The sequence below is a fragment of the Chelon labrosus genome, assembly GCF_963514085.1.
Source record: "Chelon labrosus genome assembly, chromosome: 6".
Lineage (NCBI taxonomy): Eukaryota > Metazoa > Chordata > Actinopteri > Mugiliformes > Mugilidae > Chelon > Chelon labrosus.
The window spans coordinates 15198206-15216478 of NC_140342.1; the positions used below are offsets into that span (position 1 = coordinate 15198206).

The 18273-nt window shown below is 43.5% G+C and overlaps 1 protein-coding gene across 3 annotated transcripts; it reads left to right on the plus strand.

Moving 5' to 3' along the window:
• The first annotated feature begins 1419 nt into the window (after positions 1-1419).
• Positions 1420-16746, plus strand: dspa (desmoplakin a). Of its 3 annotated transcripts, none has more exons than XM_084547087.1 (24): positions 1420-1974; positions 2822-2906; positions 3120-3238; positions 3457-3601; positions 4937-5062; positions 5189-5248; positions 5342-5509; positions 5591-5695; positions 5773-5868; positions 5957-6082; positions 6294-6446; positions 6730-6884; positions 7009-7135; positions 7262-7448; positions 7815-8077; positions 8185-8366; positions 8464-8602; positions 9269-9462; positions 9624-9786; positions 10054-10137; positions 10228-10335; positions 10541-10639; positions 10771-12585; positions 13010-16746. In XM_084547087.1, exons 1-24 carry the CDS (start codon positions 1730-1732, stop codon positions 16214-16216), a joined length of 8151 nt encoding a protein of 2716 aa, XP_084403213.1. In that variant the 5' UTR covers positions 1420-1729; the 3' UTR covers positions 16217-16746. The 3 variants fall into 3 exon arrangements, with proteins under 3 accessions (XP_084403213.1, XP_084403215.1, XP_084403214.1); XM_084547089.1 differs by having other exon boundaries at positions 1430-1974; positions 10771-11268; XM_084547088.1 differs by lacking the exon at positions 1420-1974 and having other exon boundaries at positions 2060-2906.
• Positions 16747-18273: the final 1527 nt, after the last annotated feature.

Here is an 18273-nt window from a genome sequence, read left to right on the forward strand (position 1 = left end):
AAAGAGTCGCATATGGGAAATAAAAACTATGACTGGGTGGGGTTCACATAATGAGATCTTCTTTTTAGGATTAGGGAGGGGGAGGCTTTTAATTAATGACTTGGCTTTAATGCGTCTTCAAAATATCATCATAGAGTCACTCCCCTATACTATTCAAGTCCACCTCTTATTCCCAAAAGGGCTGCTCTTTGGCTGGAGTTTGGAAACTCATGCGTGTTCAGTCTTGCTGTGTCTTTTATTTAGAGAAGGTGTATTAAGAAAAAAAAAACAAAAAACCACTTGAGGCTTTTGGCGAGATGAAAAAAATTGCAGGGCGTGTCTTTTTGCGCACTTAGTGTTTGGGACTGGCCTTTCAAGAAACTGTTAGTATGACAAAGAGATTGTATCACCTTGTAGTTGCAAGTGCAAGTAATTGCTGTGGGATATATGCGCAAATATTAAGCGCAGGCAAGTCACACCAAGTCTGTTCCTTGAGAAAAGAGCTCAAATTCTTAAATGGTTGGAAAATTCCACCTTAGGGCGTTGGTCACCGAAAGCCACTGTTTCCACCATGATCAGGACTCCTACTCCTCCTATCTGTTTCACCGTCACACCTCTATGCGAGGCGGCGGAGCGGCTGTGTGCAATAGGTCACAGCTGGAACACCAGAGGGCACAGTGTGTCCACCAGCTTTCTCTTTCAGCTAATGAAGCATCCGAGGCCTTGTAGTGTTTTTTTTTTCACGTGGCTTCATCTTTTCTAACTTTCTTCAATGAGATCTTGCACAACTGGAGTGTTGGCTCATAAAGATTTCACCGTTTCTTACTCACGCATTTTTTAAACGCTGCCTCCTGCGGACAATGGGTGTGCGACGCTCCCTGCTCCAGTTCTTATGTCTGACAGTCTCACGCCCTTTCACGTTTCAAAGACCAGGACACTCCTACATGTGAGCGGAACAAGCAGAGAGACAGTGACAAAAAGACTTGGTGTCATTAACTTGTCAGATTAAGTGAGTGTGCAGGACGCTGACCTCTCAAATGGACTCCTTCTGACCTCAAGAATGTTGAACTCAGGATGACAAGTTCTTTGTGCAAACCAGTGTCTCTGCACGTCTGTGTTTTGTCAACTGAATAGGGCGATAGCACTCGTCAGGCTCCAAATAAATCCATGGTTGAGGACAAGCAAAGGCCACAGGAAGTTATTAGGATCCCAAGTAAAAATAAAGTCAATTATGCCTAATAATTCACAGAAAACAGGCAGAATGTGTTTTATTACTTCATTACAAGAAGAAAGAGGCATAGGGATCAACACCGCTACAGAATAAATGTAGTTTTTGAGTCAAATCTATGAGATTTTAACATACACTTGGTGTCAAACTCTATATGGGCTGGACCTACAGTAAGTCAATGTGTTTGAAAGACACTTAAGACTGCTTAACACTCCTGCTTATCTGGCAAGTTGTCACTTTTCCTGATGTTACTCATCACAATTCATCCGAGCAGTGTTATTGCAACACAACTTTGAAAAGCATTTTGCAGGCGTCCGCGCTGAGCTTCCCACACTGTTTCGTAAATACAGCAAGGTGTGGTTTCTCTCCAAAAGCCTCCTGCTTCCGTCTATTCACAGCAGAGCCATTATCTGCGCAACAGCAGACGGGGCGGGGAGACGCGCACGGTCTGTCCGTAGTCCGGACAGCAGAGAGAGCGGAGAAGAGAGCGAACTTTTTAACTTTCTTACAACATAAAACAACATGAGTTTGTACGGATCCACCTCAAAACTGCCCACGATGGGCCAGAGAAGTAATTCCCGGCCGGATCTGTCGACTTTCAGAGGCGAGGTGTTCGCCCCTGGAAACGGCTTCCAGGGGGAATACCAGGCTGCAGACGTCGGGTACACCTACAACACCTACTCCAGGAGCTCGATGCACGGCGGGGGTATGGGAGGACAGAAAATGCAAGTCAGCATGGGTGGTGGAGGAGGAGGTGGTGGACTGAGGTAAGCGCTTTAAAATCACCTGTTGGCTGTTATATCTGGAAAAAAATAGCAAAGTCTGAATATAAACCACAAGTTCACTCAGGCGTCGTGTCCAAAAAGCCTTACTATACGGTTAAAAACACATGATATGTCCTCAAGTTGGCTCAATAATGCCACTGGAAGCTCACATTTAAAGTTTGCAAGCAACACTATGGGCACAGCTTAATTGTTTTAGGCCTGGCATGATTGATGTGTGTACAGCCTTGACCTAATGTGTTTCAGTCATAGTGTTTCCAAGCAACCCGATTGCTGCTCTAATTTCTGAGTTGCAATAATTGCACACCCTTAAATATCCATATTTCATTCATTGTCAGCGTCTTATTTCAGTGAATACAATTCGACTTCTTGTCTTAGTGATCCAGGTGACCCCCAGCCAGACTTTACAAAATAAATGTGAAGGAACAAATAGGGGTTGAAGTATATAAAATAAAAAAAAAGAAGAGAAAAAAAAAAGTGGGGAGTGTATTTTTCATCAGAAATACTTTGTTTTTGTTTTTGTTGCTATGCTCCTGATTTTTTTTAAAGAAACTTGGATTTGATATTTTCTGTTTCAGTTTCTGGGAAATTCGCGGATCATTCACAAGCAGCACTCACACAATTTAGTAACCTATTAACTGGGCTAAAATATCATGTCTTCGAAATGTATTTGAAAGGAAACAACAACAACACACAGCTGCGTTGCGTTTTTGTGTAAAGCAGCTTTAGACTGTAATCTTTAACCATGCAACTCTGCATATGTGCATGTATAGGAATACTTTTATTTTGTTTTGTTTTTTTAATATCCTTGTTTGTTTGTTTTTGTGTGTAGTGCACAAGCTATTCAGCAGAAAGCTTTTCTCCTGCGGAGCCAGTGTCAGGAGTTCCTGCAGAAAGCAAAGATGATTCTCCAGACTGTAAGTGCACCACGCATGTTACCCCAAACGTAACTGATCTGACTTGTTATTTGTAGCCTGTAGGGAAACAATCATAAAGGACTTCTTAATTTGGCTGATGACGGCAAACATGCATTTGTTTAAGAGCTACTGTACATTGTCGTAGCAGGGACAGTGTAGTAAAAGTATAATTTCTGCTGGAGCTATAGCGGGTGTCCTGTGTGACTTTCACAGGGGGGTCCAGGAGTGGAGGTGGAGAGGCATTTGATGATGGCTGCAGAAAGCATGGACCAACTGAAAATCTACGGCAGAGAGCTGCAACAGTTGCGCATACCCAACGACATCGACAAGAGGTAAGGCAGAATCCAGCAGGTGCACTGTTGTGCGCAGTCTTTGCATGTTTTTATTTGCATTTGCAGGACTGCATGCGCATATTTGTGTTTTCTTGCCCACAGCTAACCTAATGGTAGGTGAACGCCGGCGTTTGGCGCTGCAGAGCAAGATATGGGTATGGAATCTTGAAAGATTCACAAAGTGTTTCCCTTTTTTTTTTTTTTGTACATCTCTACAGCCTTGACCAGTTCCAGCACATGTACGCTGGCATCCAACAGCAACTTGTCGGCACTATGACTATCAGACGGAACAGAGGGAGCGTGGCCTCTCTTGAGGGAGGCAGAATCTTTAATGACGCCATGGCTTGGATTGCCCAACAGAAGGTGAGCTCACCATACTTTTGTAAAGAGTTTGCATTAGATCAGAGATCACTGAATTGCATCATATGTTGTGTTTTTTTTTTATCGACTTTTCCAAACATTTTACAGTGACAGCTTGTAATTATTAATACTTGAGAAGTTAACTGAATTAGCGGCAGTATCCACATATGATAAAATCAGAGGCAACATCTTCCACAGTTGTCTGGTAATTTGTTTGTCCACGCCGAACAGTTGTACCTGCGTGCGTACACCTATAAGGCCCGTACGGGTGCATTAGTGTGCACCGTTTTTTCATGCAAAGGGAGGCAGAGCAGGGGATGCACTCAGCGCTATCGCTCACGCTGACCTCCTCCTGTAACCGAAACCATCTGGACACGCTGCCAAAACCTGATCCGCGGCTGAAAAGAGGCTGAGAGGGGGGCAGAAGGACTGAAACAAAGAAGATAGGGGAAGGTAGAAAGAGGGAGGTGATAAAGGAGCTGTGCAGAACCCCCCCAAAAAAATAAAAAAGGAAGAAGACGTCAAGGAGTGTGATATCTGACACTTTCCACTGAGTCAGTTGTGTTATGGGACGGGGCAGTTTGAGCTGCTCTCTGACACACTCATGAGGAAAACGCCCTTCTACTCTCTTCACTCCCCCACACGGCAAAAACACACACCCTGTCATTCTGTCACCACTTTCAGCCTCACCCTTCAGTATTTCGCCATCCATTTACCTCGTCCTGTTGTCACACGTAGAAATGTTTCTTTACACATTTTCTTGTCTTTGTCTTTTCTTTCTTGTCCAAGACCAGACAGCTGATTACACTTGATGCCACTATACCAACTTTTCAATATGTGTGGCCTTTTCCCTACTAGACTTTAGCCGTTACTGAATGCTGGTCTTGCAGCTTCAGTCAAGTGTTAAGTCAAGAACCAAAAGGGAGTGGCGAGAGAACAAAAGCCTTGGTAGAGGAGAGAGGGGGAAAAAATGCAAGTAAAGAACAGGGGCTGGCCTAGGTTTGTTTGCTGGCAGAGCTCCTATCAAAGCTTTGAACAAGGGGGGAATTGTTGGAATAGTTTCCAGCTTGACAACGGATATACTGAGGATATACTGACACCTAGAGGCCAAAGAGGGAAATGACATACCTGTTGAGATCTAGGAACGCTGTATATTTATTTAGTGTAGTTTTGTTGTAATATATAATGGAATTGTAAATAGCTAAAAACATGCTGTTTAAATTGGGTATAACACAACACACAGTATATGTGTTCTTTACAGCTGACTTACACAGTACAGTTGTATTTAGCTGTTATTGCATTTCATTAGGTAATAAAGTGACCTTCTGTGTATTACAGCGCATGATCGAGACAGCTCCATGGGGAGACGACTCTTCCACCATTGAAAAGCAAATCCTAAACCACAGCAAATACCACAGCTCCATCCAGAGGTGCCCTGAAGTGGACCGCGCCAGAGATGATCTGGTAGGCTTTCGATTTTTCTTAGTTTCCGTTTTACTTTACTGTTACTATTGTTTATAAGGAGCAATATCCTCTATGGATTTTGTAATATTATTTACATTTGACTAAAAGTCTATATTTTTTTTTTAGTCTACAAGGGCTGACAAGTACAACCTCTCCATACTTGAAAAGGAATGGGACAGCCTGCAGGTAGACACATATGTCCTGTCAAATCTGTCAGTTATCTGTGTTTTTTTTTTTTTTGTTTCGTCCCAAAGTAAATTTGCTTTGTGTCCGTTGCAGAAAATGTCCCATGGCCGCTTGAATCAGCTGCGAGAGCTCCAGAACATCATCGAGGAGATCTCCCGCGCCATCATGTGGGTGAACGAGAGGGAGGAGGAGGAGCTTGTGTTCGACTGGGGAGACAAGAACATTGACCAGTACATCCCCAGGAAACAGGAGAACTACTCTGTAAGAATCTCTCAATTTGCTTTTTTTTTTTAAGTCTGCAGCTTCGCCTTCTTGGATCCTAACTTTGTGTTTTCCTGACAGAGGCTGATGAGGGATCTGGAGGAGAAGGAAAAGGAGCTAAACAAGCTGAAGGTGAAAGCAGACTACCTTGTGAACAACAGCCACCCGGCCTCAGATAAGATTGACGTAAGTAGGTCTGGTTTGCTCTCTCACGCTGCACACCATTTGTTCGTTGTGTACTCATGACGTGTGTGCGCCTGCAGGCCTACATGGACACCTTACAGACCCAGTGGAGCTGGCTTCTCCAGATTACTAAGTGCATCCACGTTCACTTGAAGGAGAATGCTGCCTACAGCCAGGTAAGTGCTCAGTCCCGTTCTAGATCTGATGGAAATAGTTCCCTGCAGAGTTTCACGTGAACCCTGACCAAAACCCCTTCGTCTTCAGTTTTTCAAGGAGGCCAATGAGACCTACGCAAAGCTGCAGAAGGAGCACGAGACGATCCGGAGCAAATTCTCCTGTGACAAGAACACCCCGCTGGAGAACCTCACTGAGCTCCTGAAAAACCTGGAGGTATCATTAAACACTGAACTGCATCACATGATACTATCACGCACTTTAATCTCGGTGCCAACAATTACCATGTCTGAGGAGCCTGTTAGGCCAGATTTTAAGAGACTCTGTGGAATGCTTTTGTGGTTTCTTGTGTAGTTTCGAACCTTAAATGCCAAAACAAACATTGGATTTCTACTTAAGAACGCTTGTGTTTTATGTTCTTTTACAGAAAGCAAAAGAACGTATCATGGAGAATAAGAGGCAGGTCCAAAGCCTGGTGAGCAAGTCTAAGTCCATCGTCAGGCTGAAACCCCGCAACCCTGAGGAGAAGAGCAGCAGCCCGGTCATAGTCAAGGCCTTATGTGACTTTAAACAAGACCAGGTGGGATATACAATCGCGTACACACACACACACACACACACACACACACACATTGGCACAGTATAAACCTAGATTTATGCTTCTGCGTCTTAGTCTGACATGTACCTCCCCCCAAACATAACTACTCACTGCAAAGGCACAGACTGCAACAACTTGGATTGCCAAAATGCATTTCCTCCTCCGTGTCTCTCAATGGCCAAACAAGCACAAACAAAATTCCTTCTTTCTTCCTCCTACTGTACATACCATTTATTGAAGACGGCTTCTCTCTTCCATTTTTCAGAAAGGTATATTAAAAGACAACGAGGGCATCCTGAAGGACAACTCGCAACGCAGCAAGTGGCTGGTGACAGGGCCCGGAGGCCTCGACATGATGATTCCGTCCGTGTGCCTGATCATCCCTCCACCAAACCCTCTCAGCATTGGCCTTGCCAACAAGTGAGAAACATTCGGACAGAAAATAGATCAAACCTGCAATATTATTCTTATTACTGTTTTAAAATGTCGTCATCACTGTCGTTGTTAACATCTTCTATGATTTTTATTTGTGTTTTTTGCCTAGAAATGAGCAGTATTACGACGCCATCATGGGCATTTGGAATCAGCTCTACATCAACATCAAGAGTCTCATCTCGTGGCAGTACTGCCTCAAAGACATCAACTACATCAACTCTCTCACTCTCAGCATGGTAAGGTGCCACTCTTAAAAATGAGGTGTTGCCTGAATTTGATTCAGTGGCCGCAGTTTGCGTCTCACCAGAATCACAGCTCCCGTGATCTGTTGCTCGCCCTAACCCGTCTCAATTGTCTGGCAGCTGTCCAAGATGCGACCCGAGGAGTACCGCAGCATCATCAAAAGACTGGAGACTCACTACCAAGATTTCCAGCGCAACAGCCAAGGGTCTGAACTGTTCGGGGAAGAGGACAAGAGAGACATCCAGGGCCACTTTGACAAAGCCCAAAACCACTATGACAGACTGATTATCCAGCTTCCCACTTACAGTGAGTATAAAAAATATTGCCCTGTAATGTTAGAGGTGTAACAGTCCATATGTATTCATCCTAACCTTTTGGATATTAAATGACAGCTCGCTTGGCGCTACATCAGTTGCTGTCCATCAGCTTCAACATACTAGCAGAGTTTAATTTAGAATTTAAATGAGAAATGAATATGATGCACTTGTCTTTGTGGACCTCTTTAAAAGAGAGTCCATGTTATGTCACGTGGCCTCCTAATTTATGGTTTCTGCATGATGTCCTGATGCAGAAATCCTACATTACTGTGCAATGATTACATTCCATCAACCCTCCCTGCGAAATTTCCAAAAATAGTTCCACCCTTTATTCTGTTTTGCTAATTTCCTACAGACAGTAAATGTGAAGAAGAGGAGAAGACCGAAACCCAAAAACCAGAAACCAGCAAGACCACCAAAGTCACCAAGACCTGTGCCACCAAAACCAGTACACAGGTTGCCTCAAGCAGTTCTGCCCTGAGCCCTGCACTGCTCAGCAGCCTGCAAGAGCTTCGACGCAGGCTGGAGCTGGCCGAGACCGATCTCACCAGTCATCTCCACATTCCGCTGGGAGACAACAGTGTGCACGAGTGCTCGGTGCACATCCAGAAGCTGCAGGTCGGTTTATGACAAGAAAACTGCGGATCTATTTCATGAACTTAAAAAGGGATTTTTTTACTGATTAGGCTTTATTAATTTAAAAACGACTTCAAATTTGTTTCCAGGCGGTGCACCAAGACCTGGACTCTATTCATGATGAGTACTTGCGCATAAGAGAAAAGATTGTCAAGCAGCTGGAGGGGATACCTGCAGACAGCGAACAAGCCAAGTTCCTCCGGGCCGAACTGGAAATCATCAACCAGAAACTGGGAGACCTGCAGGGTCTCTACTCAGCCTACCTACAGAGGTATGTCATCGTGGTGTGCCACGTCTGAGTAAATCATGCACAACATAAGGTTTGACTACTGAACTGTTGAATCACTGTGCCTGTCTGTCTGCAACAGGCTGTCCGCGCTTAAGGCCCTGCTTCAAAGCATTATCCAGGCCGAGGATATCGTTAAAGTGCACGAGGCCCGGCTGACAGAGAAGGAGACCAGCTCTCTGGACCCTCGCGAGTTGGAAAATTATCGGAACACACTGAAGGTGCGGCACGTATTTTTTTTGGAACAGTTTTCTCTTCCTTTTCCAAATTCCAAAGTCTTCTGTTCAGTATTGTGTGGTTACCAAGACCCCTCGTACATAAAACTACTCTCAATCACGTTCTTACTCAGGTACTTTACAAATATCAGGTGCTTGTTTTTATATATATAATTGTGTATTTCTACTCCCTTAAAAGTCAGGCAGATATTCTCCTTTGTATTCTCTGCAGGTTACTCTGTTACTTCACAGATTACAATTCTGGCAATAAGATACGATCTTTAAGTGTAGCTTAAACTATCCAATAGGTTATAAATAGTTACATTTTAGTCCTCACCAGCTAACAAAAGCATTAACAATCAATTACATTGTGCTATTATATTCATATAATATTTCATTGCTATCTTTATTCATAGATCTAAATCATACTCTCCACATCTGAAAAAGAATATTGGCATTACATTTTCTGATGCAGACAGTGAGATCTGAGTTAGAGCTAACATTCACAGTTAGTGTATATGGATGAAACAACCAGATGTAAATTTCCACGTTTTAATTAATTATCTGACGATATGAAAGTATATTCATATCATGCCCAACACCAATTTATGCAGATTATACAGTATGGTTACAATTGCAACTGACCTTTTTTTGTATGATTTTATATTAAAGCAAATGAAGAGTGATCTGGACCAAAGAAGAGACCTGCTGACATCTATGGAGTCTGACCTGTCAAAAGCCTTGCACTGGAACGGTCAAATCTCTGACTCCTTCCACAAGTGTGACATAGCTTTATCCAAATACTCCGAGCTAGTGGGTCAGTTGACCGACCGCTGGCATCGCATCCAGACCCAGATTGACAGCAGGTACAGTGGGATAGTCAGCAAATGCATGCACACGTCTTCAGTGCACATGAATATTATCCACATCCTCATTCGTCATAGCTGTTAACAACAACAACAGGCAAGAATAACAACTGGTAAGAATAACTGTTCATCCCTTCCGCTTCCTCTCGCTCTTTCCTCAGAATGTGGGACTTGGAGAAGCAGGAGTTACAGCTGAAAGATTATCAGCAGACCAGCACTTCCCTAAGCCAGTGGATAGACAATGCCAGGAACCGCCAGGACGCACTTCAGACGGTTAAGCTTAATGACATCCAGACTCTAATGGATCACCTCAACCAACAAAAGGCATGCCTTTCCTTGTTTCCGTCTGCACATTGTTATCACTAATTATATTACTGATGCAGAGAGCATGGGATGAATATGTGGAACAGCTCTAGTGTTTCAAAATATCAGTTGTTCCTCAGATCATTTTTGAAATTTGAGATGAAAAACATGATTAACAACTTATAATGTCATTAGAAATCTTGTCTAATAACGCAGCTGATATCTTAGTAGATCGTCAAGGATTAAATCAATGAAATTAATTAATGAACCCATTTCCTTATTACACAGGCGCTTTACAATGAAATTAAAGGAAAGAAGGACAACGTTGAGCACATGCAGAAAAATGCAGACGCCTGTGCTGCCTCTATAAAGGTTGGTGTCGCCCGCTTTACGTGCACTGTTTCAAGCCGCGCTGTGCAGAGTACGGTTCAAATAAATACGTTTAAATTGTGTGTTTTAAAGGACTACGAGATGCAGCTGGCTTCCTACAGTTCAGGCCTGGAAACCCTGCTTAATATTCCAGTCAAGAGAACTATGCTGCAGTCCCCTGCTTCTGTGATCAGAAATGAGGTATGAGCCATTAAGATACTTTCATTTGCACATTAAAACATTTTAATGGTTTTTTTATTATTATGAATTATAAGGGTTTGTGTTCAAAATGTTAAATTGTGGTTATATCCTCTAATTTGATTTGTCATTTAAAGATATAACTGGAATATAATTCATACCTGACTGCTTGACATCAGTATTCATCCACTCGTTTTAACTCCATCAGGCGGGTGACCTCCAGGGGAGATACATAGAGCTACTTACTCGCTCTAGCGACTACTATAAGTTCCTTGGGGAGCTGCTGAAGAACATGGAAGAGCTGAAGGTAGCTACTGGATTTATATAATCTCATTTAAGAGGACATTCTGCAAATGAACAAAGATAAACAAATCTTTTATTGATCCAACAGTAGGGTATGTCTAAGGTGACTGACGTTGTTGTTGTTGCTCTCCTCAGATGAGGAACACAAGGATTGAGATGCTAGAGGAGGAACTGAGGCGTCTGAAGGATGACATTCAGGATCATAACCAAAAAAACAAGTCTCTGGAGGACACTCTGGCCCGCTACAAGTTGGAGCTCGCTCAGTCACAAGACAAACTAATTTCTCTGGAGGAAGTGAAGAGAACCACCACAATACAAGTTAATACTGCCAAGGAGAGCCTGGACAGCACTCAGAGCCAGCTTCAAGATCTTCATGACCAACTGACCCGCATCAAATACCAGTTGGATGAGGAAAAGAGGAAAAGAAGGCTGGCTGAGGAACGCTACACCAGCCAGCAGGAAGAGTACGAGAATGCTGTTCGCCGCAGACAGAAAGAATTGGAAGAGCTCAACTGGGCCAAGATCGACTTAGAAAAGCTTGTGAAGGACAAGGAACGTGAACTGGAAAGGATGAAGATGCAGCTCGAAGAGGAGGCGACACGTCGACGAAATGCAGAATCAGATATCTCAAAGGTAAGAACACAGTGCACCCAGGAGGTTAATCAACTTAAGCAGAAATACGAGACAGAGATCCACGTTACCAAGACCACGATCCTAAAGACCTCGCAACAAAAAGAAGAAGACACAGCAGAGCTGAGGCTGCACATTGACAGGCTTGCCGCTGAGAAGAGAGACCTCGAGGAGGAGCTGAGGAGACTGAGGATGTCCATTGCTCACACAGAAGAGCAGAAATGCAGGGCAGAGCAGGAGGCCAACCAGCAGAGGGCGTCAGTGGTGCAAGAGACAAGGGTGCGCAGTGAGCTGGAGGTGCAGCTGAGAACGCTCAACCAGCAGAAGGCAGACGATGAGCTCAAATTAAATGAAGCCACCAAAAGCAATCAGGAACAGTCCAGGCAGATCAGCATGCTAACATTCAACCTGGAGGAAGAAGGGAAAAAGAGGAGAGCCCTGGAACTGGAACTCACTCACCTGAAACAAGCTGAGGCAGAGCTAAAATCAAAGAACGCCTCCTATCTGGAGACAATTAACAAGCTTAAAGTGTCTGAGCAGGAGGTCCGCATCACCCGTGTGGAGCTGGAGAAACAGACCAGCGAGAAAACCAAGGCTGAGCAGAGTTCAGCCAGGCTGCAGAGCCGTATCCGGGATCTTCAGTGCTCTCTGGATGGAATGGAAGCTGAGTTGGAAAAGCAAAAAAAGACAGCACAGGAGGAGTTCACTCGTAGAAAGAGAATAGAAGCTGAACTGGAGAGAATGACACAAACCTGCAGAGAGCATACCACCACAATTAGCACACTGAAATCTGTTCAGATAGAGGCTTCCACTACTGGGAGAAAGTATGAACAGGACCTCAGGGCACTCAAGGAGGCCCTGGACAGGAGCCTGAGGGATCACAAAGCCACGAAGGAGGAACTGGCAGCCGTTACAGCTGAAGTGAAGACACTGAAACAGAAGCTTCAGCAGGAAGTCAACCGAATTCACGAGCTCAACCAGCGTAACGAAAGCCTGTACAAAACCATTGAGGAGAAGAGCCGCCAGCTTAACGAATACACTACTGAGATTGAACGCCTGAAGACTCTGACGCAGAACCTGACAAAGGAGAGGCTGAAGTTGGAGGAGGAGCTGAGGACAGTTAGACAGGAGAGAGATGAGCTGAAGCTTAGTAAAGACACCACTGATGGAGAAAGTGCCACTCAGATCTCAGCCTTACATGTCCAGCTTCAGACTAGCACAAAGAGGACAGCGGAGCTCCAGGCTCTCATCAATGACCTGACCAAGGAGAGAGAAAAGCTTAAATTGGAAATAGACAAAATCCAAAAGCAGTCAATTGAGGTATTTTTAATTGTACTGAAGGATTACCTCACATATTACCACTAATTTATACTACTGCTTGCATGATCAGTTATGTGTGCAAGACTGAACCTGATTGCTATATTTGCTATAGTACTCCAGAATGCTTATTTTTCCTTTTGATTTAGAGTTTTGCATGAGACCTACTACAAATGCTTTTGCTTAGAAATGCATGCCAATCACCTTTTTACTCATGTCGCATTACTTCTCACTAATTCACAGAATATCACAGAACTTTGCTCATACCATAAGTTTAATTAAACGTGCTGGAAAACATTTTGTTCAAACAGTAGTGACAAATGAAGAACATGTAATTGGATTTAAATTTCAAATGTTGATATGTTATGAACTTTTGTGAAACAATATTTTTATGCATATAATAATGTCTTCTTTTACCTCTCCACAGACATCCATGATGGTGCATGAGTCCCAGAGTAAATACAGCGAGCTGCTGCTGGAGAAGGATGGTTTGGTAACCAAGATTAAACTTCTTGAGCAGGACAAGAACCGTCAGCAGCGGCTCGAAGAGGAGCTCACCCGCATCAAGCTCACACTAGAGACTGAGCTTCGCAACAAACAGAGGCTGCAGGATGAGAAAAATTCCATCTATAAGGAGTTAAGCTCCATAAAGAATCAGTATGAGCTGAAAGACAGCCAGATTAGGCAGATTGAATCAGACCGGGACATGGCTTCCCGAGAGAGGCTGTCCCTCAAGAGTGAGATTGAGAGGCTTACAAGAGAGCTGAAGAGTGTTGAGGACAGGTACAAGAACCGTCTGTTGTGCTCAGAAAAGGAGGTGTCAGAGCTGTCTCTTAAGAGAGATTCCCTGATGAGAGAGATACAGAGACTACAGCAAAAGCCCAGCACTCTGTGTAGACAGACCCAGACAGATGAGAAGGTCCTAACAGTCGATCCATCCAAGCTTGTTTTTGATGGGGTGCGCCGTAAAGTCACAGCTCACCAGCTCCGCGACTGTGGTATAATATCTAAAGCTACTCTAGAAAAGCTCCTTCAGGGAACTAAGACAGTTGATGAGGTAGCTGTGGACATCCAGCTTAATCTGAAGGGTACTGGCATCATTGCTGGCATGACAAGTGGCAGTGCGAAAATGCCCTTCACTGAAGCCAAAAACAAGAACCTCCTCTCCTCGGAGAGCGCTCTCATGCTCCTGGAAGCTCAAGCAGCAACCGGCTACATAATAGACCCTACATTTAATGAGAGGATGCCTGTAGACACTGCCTGTTCAAGAGGGATTGTAGACACCGAAGACAGAGATACCTTGATTACAGCTGAAGCAGCCAGCACAGGATTCAAAGATCCATACAGTGGCAAACTGTTATCTGTGGGTCAGGCTTGTAAACAGGGTCGCATAAGCAAAGAGACAGCCATCCGCTTGCTTCAGGCTCAGGAGTCTGTTGGAGGCATTATGGATCCAGTTCTGAGTGTGTTCCTTCCAAAAGATCTGGCCTTGGATCGCAATCTTATTGATGAGGAGCTCTACAGGGCTTTGAACAAAAAGCTTCCCTGCTACCTGGATCCACAAACAGGAGAGAAAATAAGTTATGCTGACCTTCGGAGGAAGTGCACAGTGGACCCTGTGTCTGGTTTGCTTTTGCTCCGTGGTCCGGATAAGCCTATGACAGTGAAGGGTCTCCGTGGTCAAGTCACTGTCACAGAGCTCATCAATTCTGGACTGCTGGATGAAACTGATGTGCAGAAGCTCAACCAGGGCAAACTCACCAGCAGAGAAATTGAAGAGAGGCTAAAGTCCTATCTCTACGGCTCTACCTGTATTGCAGGGATCTATGATGAGGCTCATGACAGAATAATGCCTTTCTATCAGGCAATGAAGGAAGGTCTGCTCATGAGAGGAACCACCCTGGAGCTTCTTGAGGCTCAAGCTGCCTCTGGCTTCATTGTCGACCCAGTAAACAATGTCTTCTTGACAGTGGAGGATGCCTCTAAGAGAGCCCTGATAGGGAAGGAGTTTAAAAATAAGTTGCTGTCTGCAGAGAAAGCAGTAACTGGATACACAGACCCATCCACAGGAAAGACAATCTCCCTCTTCCAGGCCATTGAGAAAGATCTCATTGAAAAAGGCCATGGAATCCGACTACTTGAGGCTCAGATTGCCAGTGGTGGCATTATTGACCCCAAAGAGAGCCACCGTATTGATGTAGCTGTGGCCTATCAAAGAGGCTATTTTGATGAGGAGATGAATGACATTTTAACTTATGAAGGAGATGACACAAAGGGGTTCTTTGACCCTAACACCAAGGAGAACCTGACATATCTTCAGCTGAAGGACAGGTGCATCACTGATGAAAAAACAGGCCTGATACTCCTACCAATCAGAGACAAGAGTAAGCCCCAGAAGTCACAGGAGAGCCGTACCAATGTCCTCCGCAAGAGGCGGGTTGTGATTGTGGACCCAGACACTGGGCTTGAGATGTCAGTGAGGGAGGCCTATCACCGGGAGCTGATCGACTATGACACTTTCCTGGACTTGTCAGAACAGGAGTGTGAGTGGGAGGAAATAACTGTCACAGGGTCAGATGGTTCTGCCCGCTTGGTGATAGTGGACAGGAAAACTGGAATCCAGTATGACATTCAAGACTGCATGGACCGTGGTATCATTGACCAAAAGGCTTTGGATCAGTATCGCGCTGGAACACTAACCCTGACCCAGTTTGCTGACCAAATTACAAGCAGAACCAGCAGCACTGAGATAACCATTGCAGCCAGCAATGTAGATGACATGGTCACCTGCAGCAGCCCCACCCATGCCACACCATCTTCTCCTACCGTCCGTAAACGCCTCAACAGTATTTCTATTACAGTCTCCCCCCCTGAGCTGTTTGACGACCAGAGCCCAGTGGCAGCCATATTTGACACAGAGACCTTGGAAAAAATAACTATTCCTGAAGGGCTCAGAAGAGGCATAGTTGACACTATTACAGCACAGAGGTTGCTGGAGGCCCAGGCCTGCACAGGTGGTATCATCAACCCAGCTACTGGTGAGAAACTGACACTACAGGAGGCTGTCCATCAAAGCATCATTGATGAAAGCATGGCCACTAAGCTGAAAGCTGCGCAGAAAGCTTATGTTGGTTTTGAGGACATGAAGATCAAAAGAAAGATGTCTGCAGCAGAGGCAGTAAAGGAGACATGGCTTCCTTATGATGCTGGCCAGAGATTTTTGGAGTTTCAGTACCTAACAGGTGGCCTGATAGAGCCTGAGACTGGACGACGCATCACCATTGAAGAGGCTATCCGCAAAGGTTGGCTGGATGGTCAGGGCGCCCAGAAGCTTCAAGACACTCGGAACCACCAGAAGAACCTGACATGTCCCAAGACTAAACTGAAGATCTCATATAAGGAAGCCATGGACAGCTGCATGGTGGAGGAAAGCAACGGTATGAAGATGCTGCAGGCCACCTCTATTTCCACCAAGGGAATCAGCAGCCCGTACAACGTCTCTAACCCAAGCTCTCGCTCTGGGTCCAGGGCTGGCTCCCGCACTGGCTCCAGGAGTGGATCTCGTAGAGGCAGTGTGGACTACTCCTCTTTCAGCTACAGCTTCTCTTCCAGCAGCACTACCAATCAGTTTTAGTCCACAAGATTAAAAAAAAAAAAAGAGAATGACACTAGTTTATACTGGCAGTTTCTGTGCAGTTTGAGCACCTTAACTGTTTGCTTTTCTAAAATGTTTTTCAGCTATTTACAAGATTTTTGAGGGTTTGTTTGTGCCTAATCTGCTTCTGAAATCATATAAACATATTTTAATTGTTTGCAATTTTTGAAAATTAAGTTTTTCATATTAACTACTGTTCACTCTCTTTTTATAACATACTTAATGAGAATGACTATATTTGTACTAGCTCATAATATGTGGCTTTCGTAGAATTTAACATTTTGCTGTTTTAAATGCCTATTGACTTCAGGTTCAGCATAGCTTCAGAAATTTAGTTTATTACAGCTTGATTCATGATTTTTTTTTTCACCTTTAAAGAACATTTTTTTTGATAATTGCAAACGCTGAGGTCTCGCTTAAAATGTTTGACAATGTAATCATCAACCATGAAAATCCCATGCCATTGTAATGTTACTCTTTCGTACTTACAAATAAAGTTGTCACACTGATTGATGTACACTTATTTACCTATTTTATTCTTACCAGCTGCACTGTACTTGAGATGAAGAAATTATTCTCCCAGTAAGCACTTTGGCTCAAGATATGAAGTTTGACGTCCCGCAGCACAAGTCCTGATCCATCCCATTGCTGTGTTCATAATTATGAATAATTCATTAAGTTATCACTGTGCCACGTGTGTCAGCGTGCACGAAGCTGCAAGTTTTGAATAAACTCAAAACAAAACCACCTACAAACAGCTAGCTAACGCAACTTAAGCACTTGTTAAAGTTTTGTCACAATCAAGATGACACTCATTATTGGCGAGTGCTAAAATCCTGATATTCAGACTGTTCACCAGCCAGTTATAACTATTTTCTTCACAATTAATAATATCTGAGGCTTCCTCTGATTTGTCTTGAGACTTATTAGAACCCAGAGAGTCAAATTGTGTAGCTGTTACTGTTACTGTACCTCTATTTGAAGCATTTAGAAACCATGGCCCGAGTATAGGAATCACGTCCCCAGACCATGTTACAGCAATATTTGCTACACAATATTAATCCCTAGGCTTGGACATTTCTGTAATTCTTATTTTTGAGTTATATGGTGATATAATTGTTACATATTCATAAAGGACTCTTTAGTGTCTTCTAAAGACTCAACAGTTATAGATTACATCTCATATAGAAACCAAGCAAGTGAAGACATGCAGCAAGGAAAAAAAGAGTAAAGATTCTTTATAATACACATGGAAATAATATTAATTTCCACAATACTTTTCCCTTTTTGGGATTTTCGAGAAGACTAAATTACAATATTTCTAAATCACGTGTAAAATTCCAGTGTAATATTCTGGCTAATAATAGCCAAGATCACGTTCCTAAGCATTCATTTAATAATATTCAGAACACAAAAAGTCTATACATAAGTAAATACTGTATCACAAAGTTTGTGAAATGTTTGCCTTAAGGTGTTAAGCTGAATTAAACAAGTGCTAACATGCATGAACATCCAAGAGACAAAGTGTAAGAGAATGTATAACCAACAAAGACAGCGGAACCAGCGAAAGTCCGACATCCTGCAACGTTTGCGGTCCATGAATGAGGCCCTCAAGGAGGCGGTGGAGAAGTGGAGAAAATCCAGAAAGGGGTTAATGGTCAGGCCGGCACATTCAGAACAGGAGGCTGAGGAGACAAGAAAAAAAAATAAAAAAAAAGTATATAACAAATCTCTGAGGGAGCGATTCCTTAAGATCTCCAAAAGAACTTAAGAGACCCCACCTCAGTCTGACCTCTGACCTCTGCTATGCCCCTCCTCCAACCCATAATGAATGGATAAATGAATGAATGATTGATTTATTGAAAGCATAACAATTTTTTAAAAAACATAATGTTTACACGTACAGTATTTTTTCCCCCAATTAATAAGTTCTGAGTCTGACAATAATATTTTAAGCATTCAAAATGGAGTCAATTTCTTTTTTTCATTTTTTAATCTGAGCTGGTTTTCATGCATTTGTGCAGAATATGATTCAT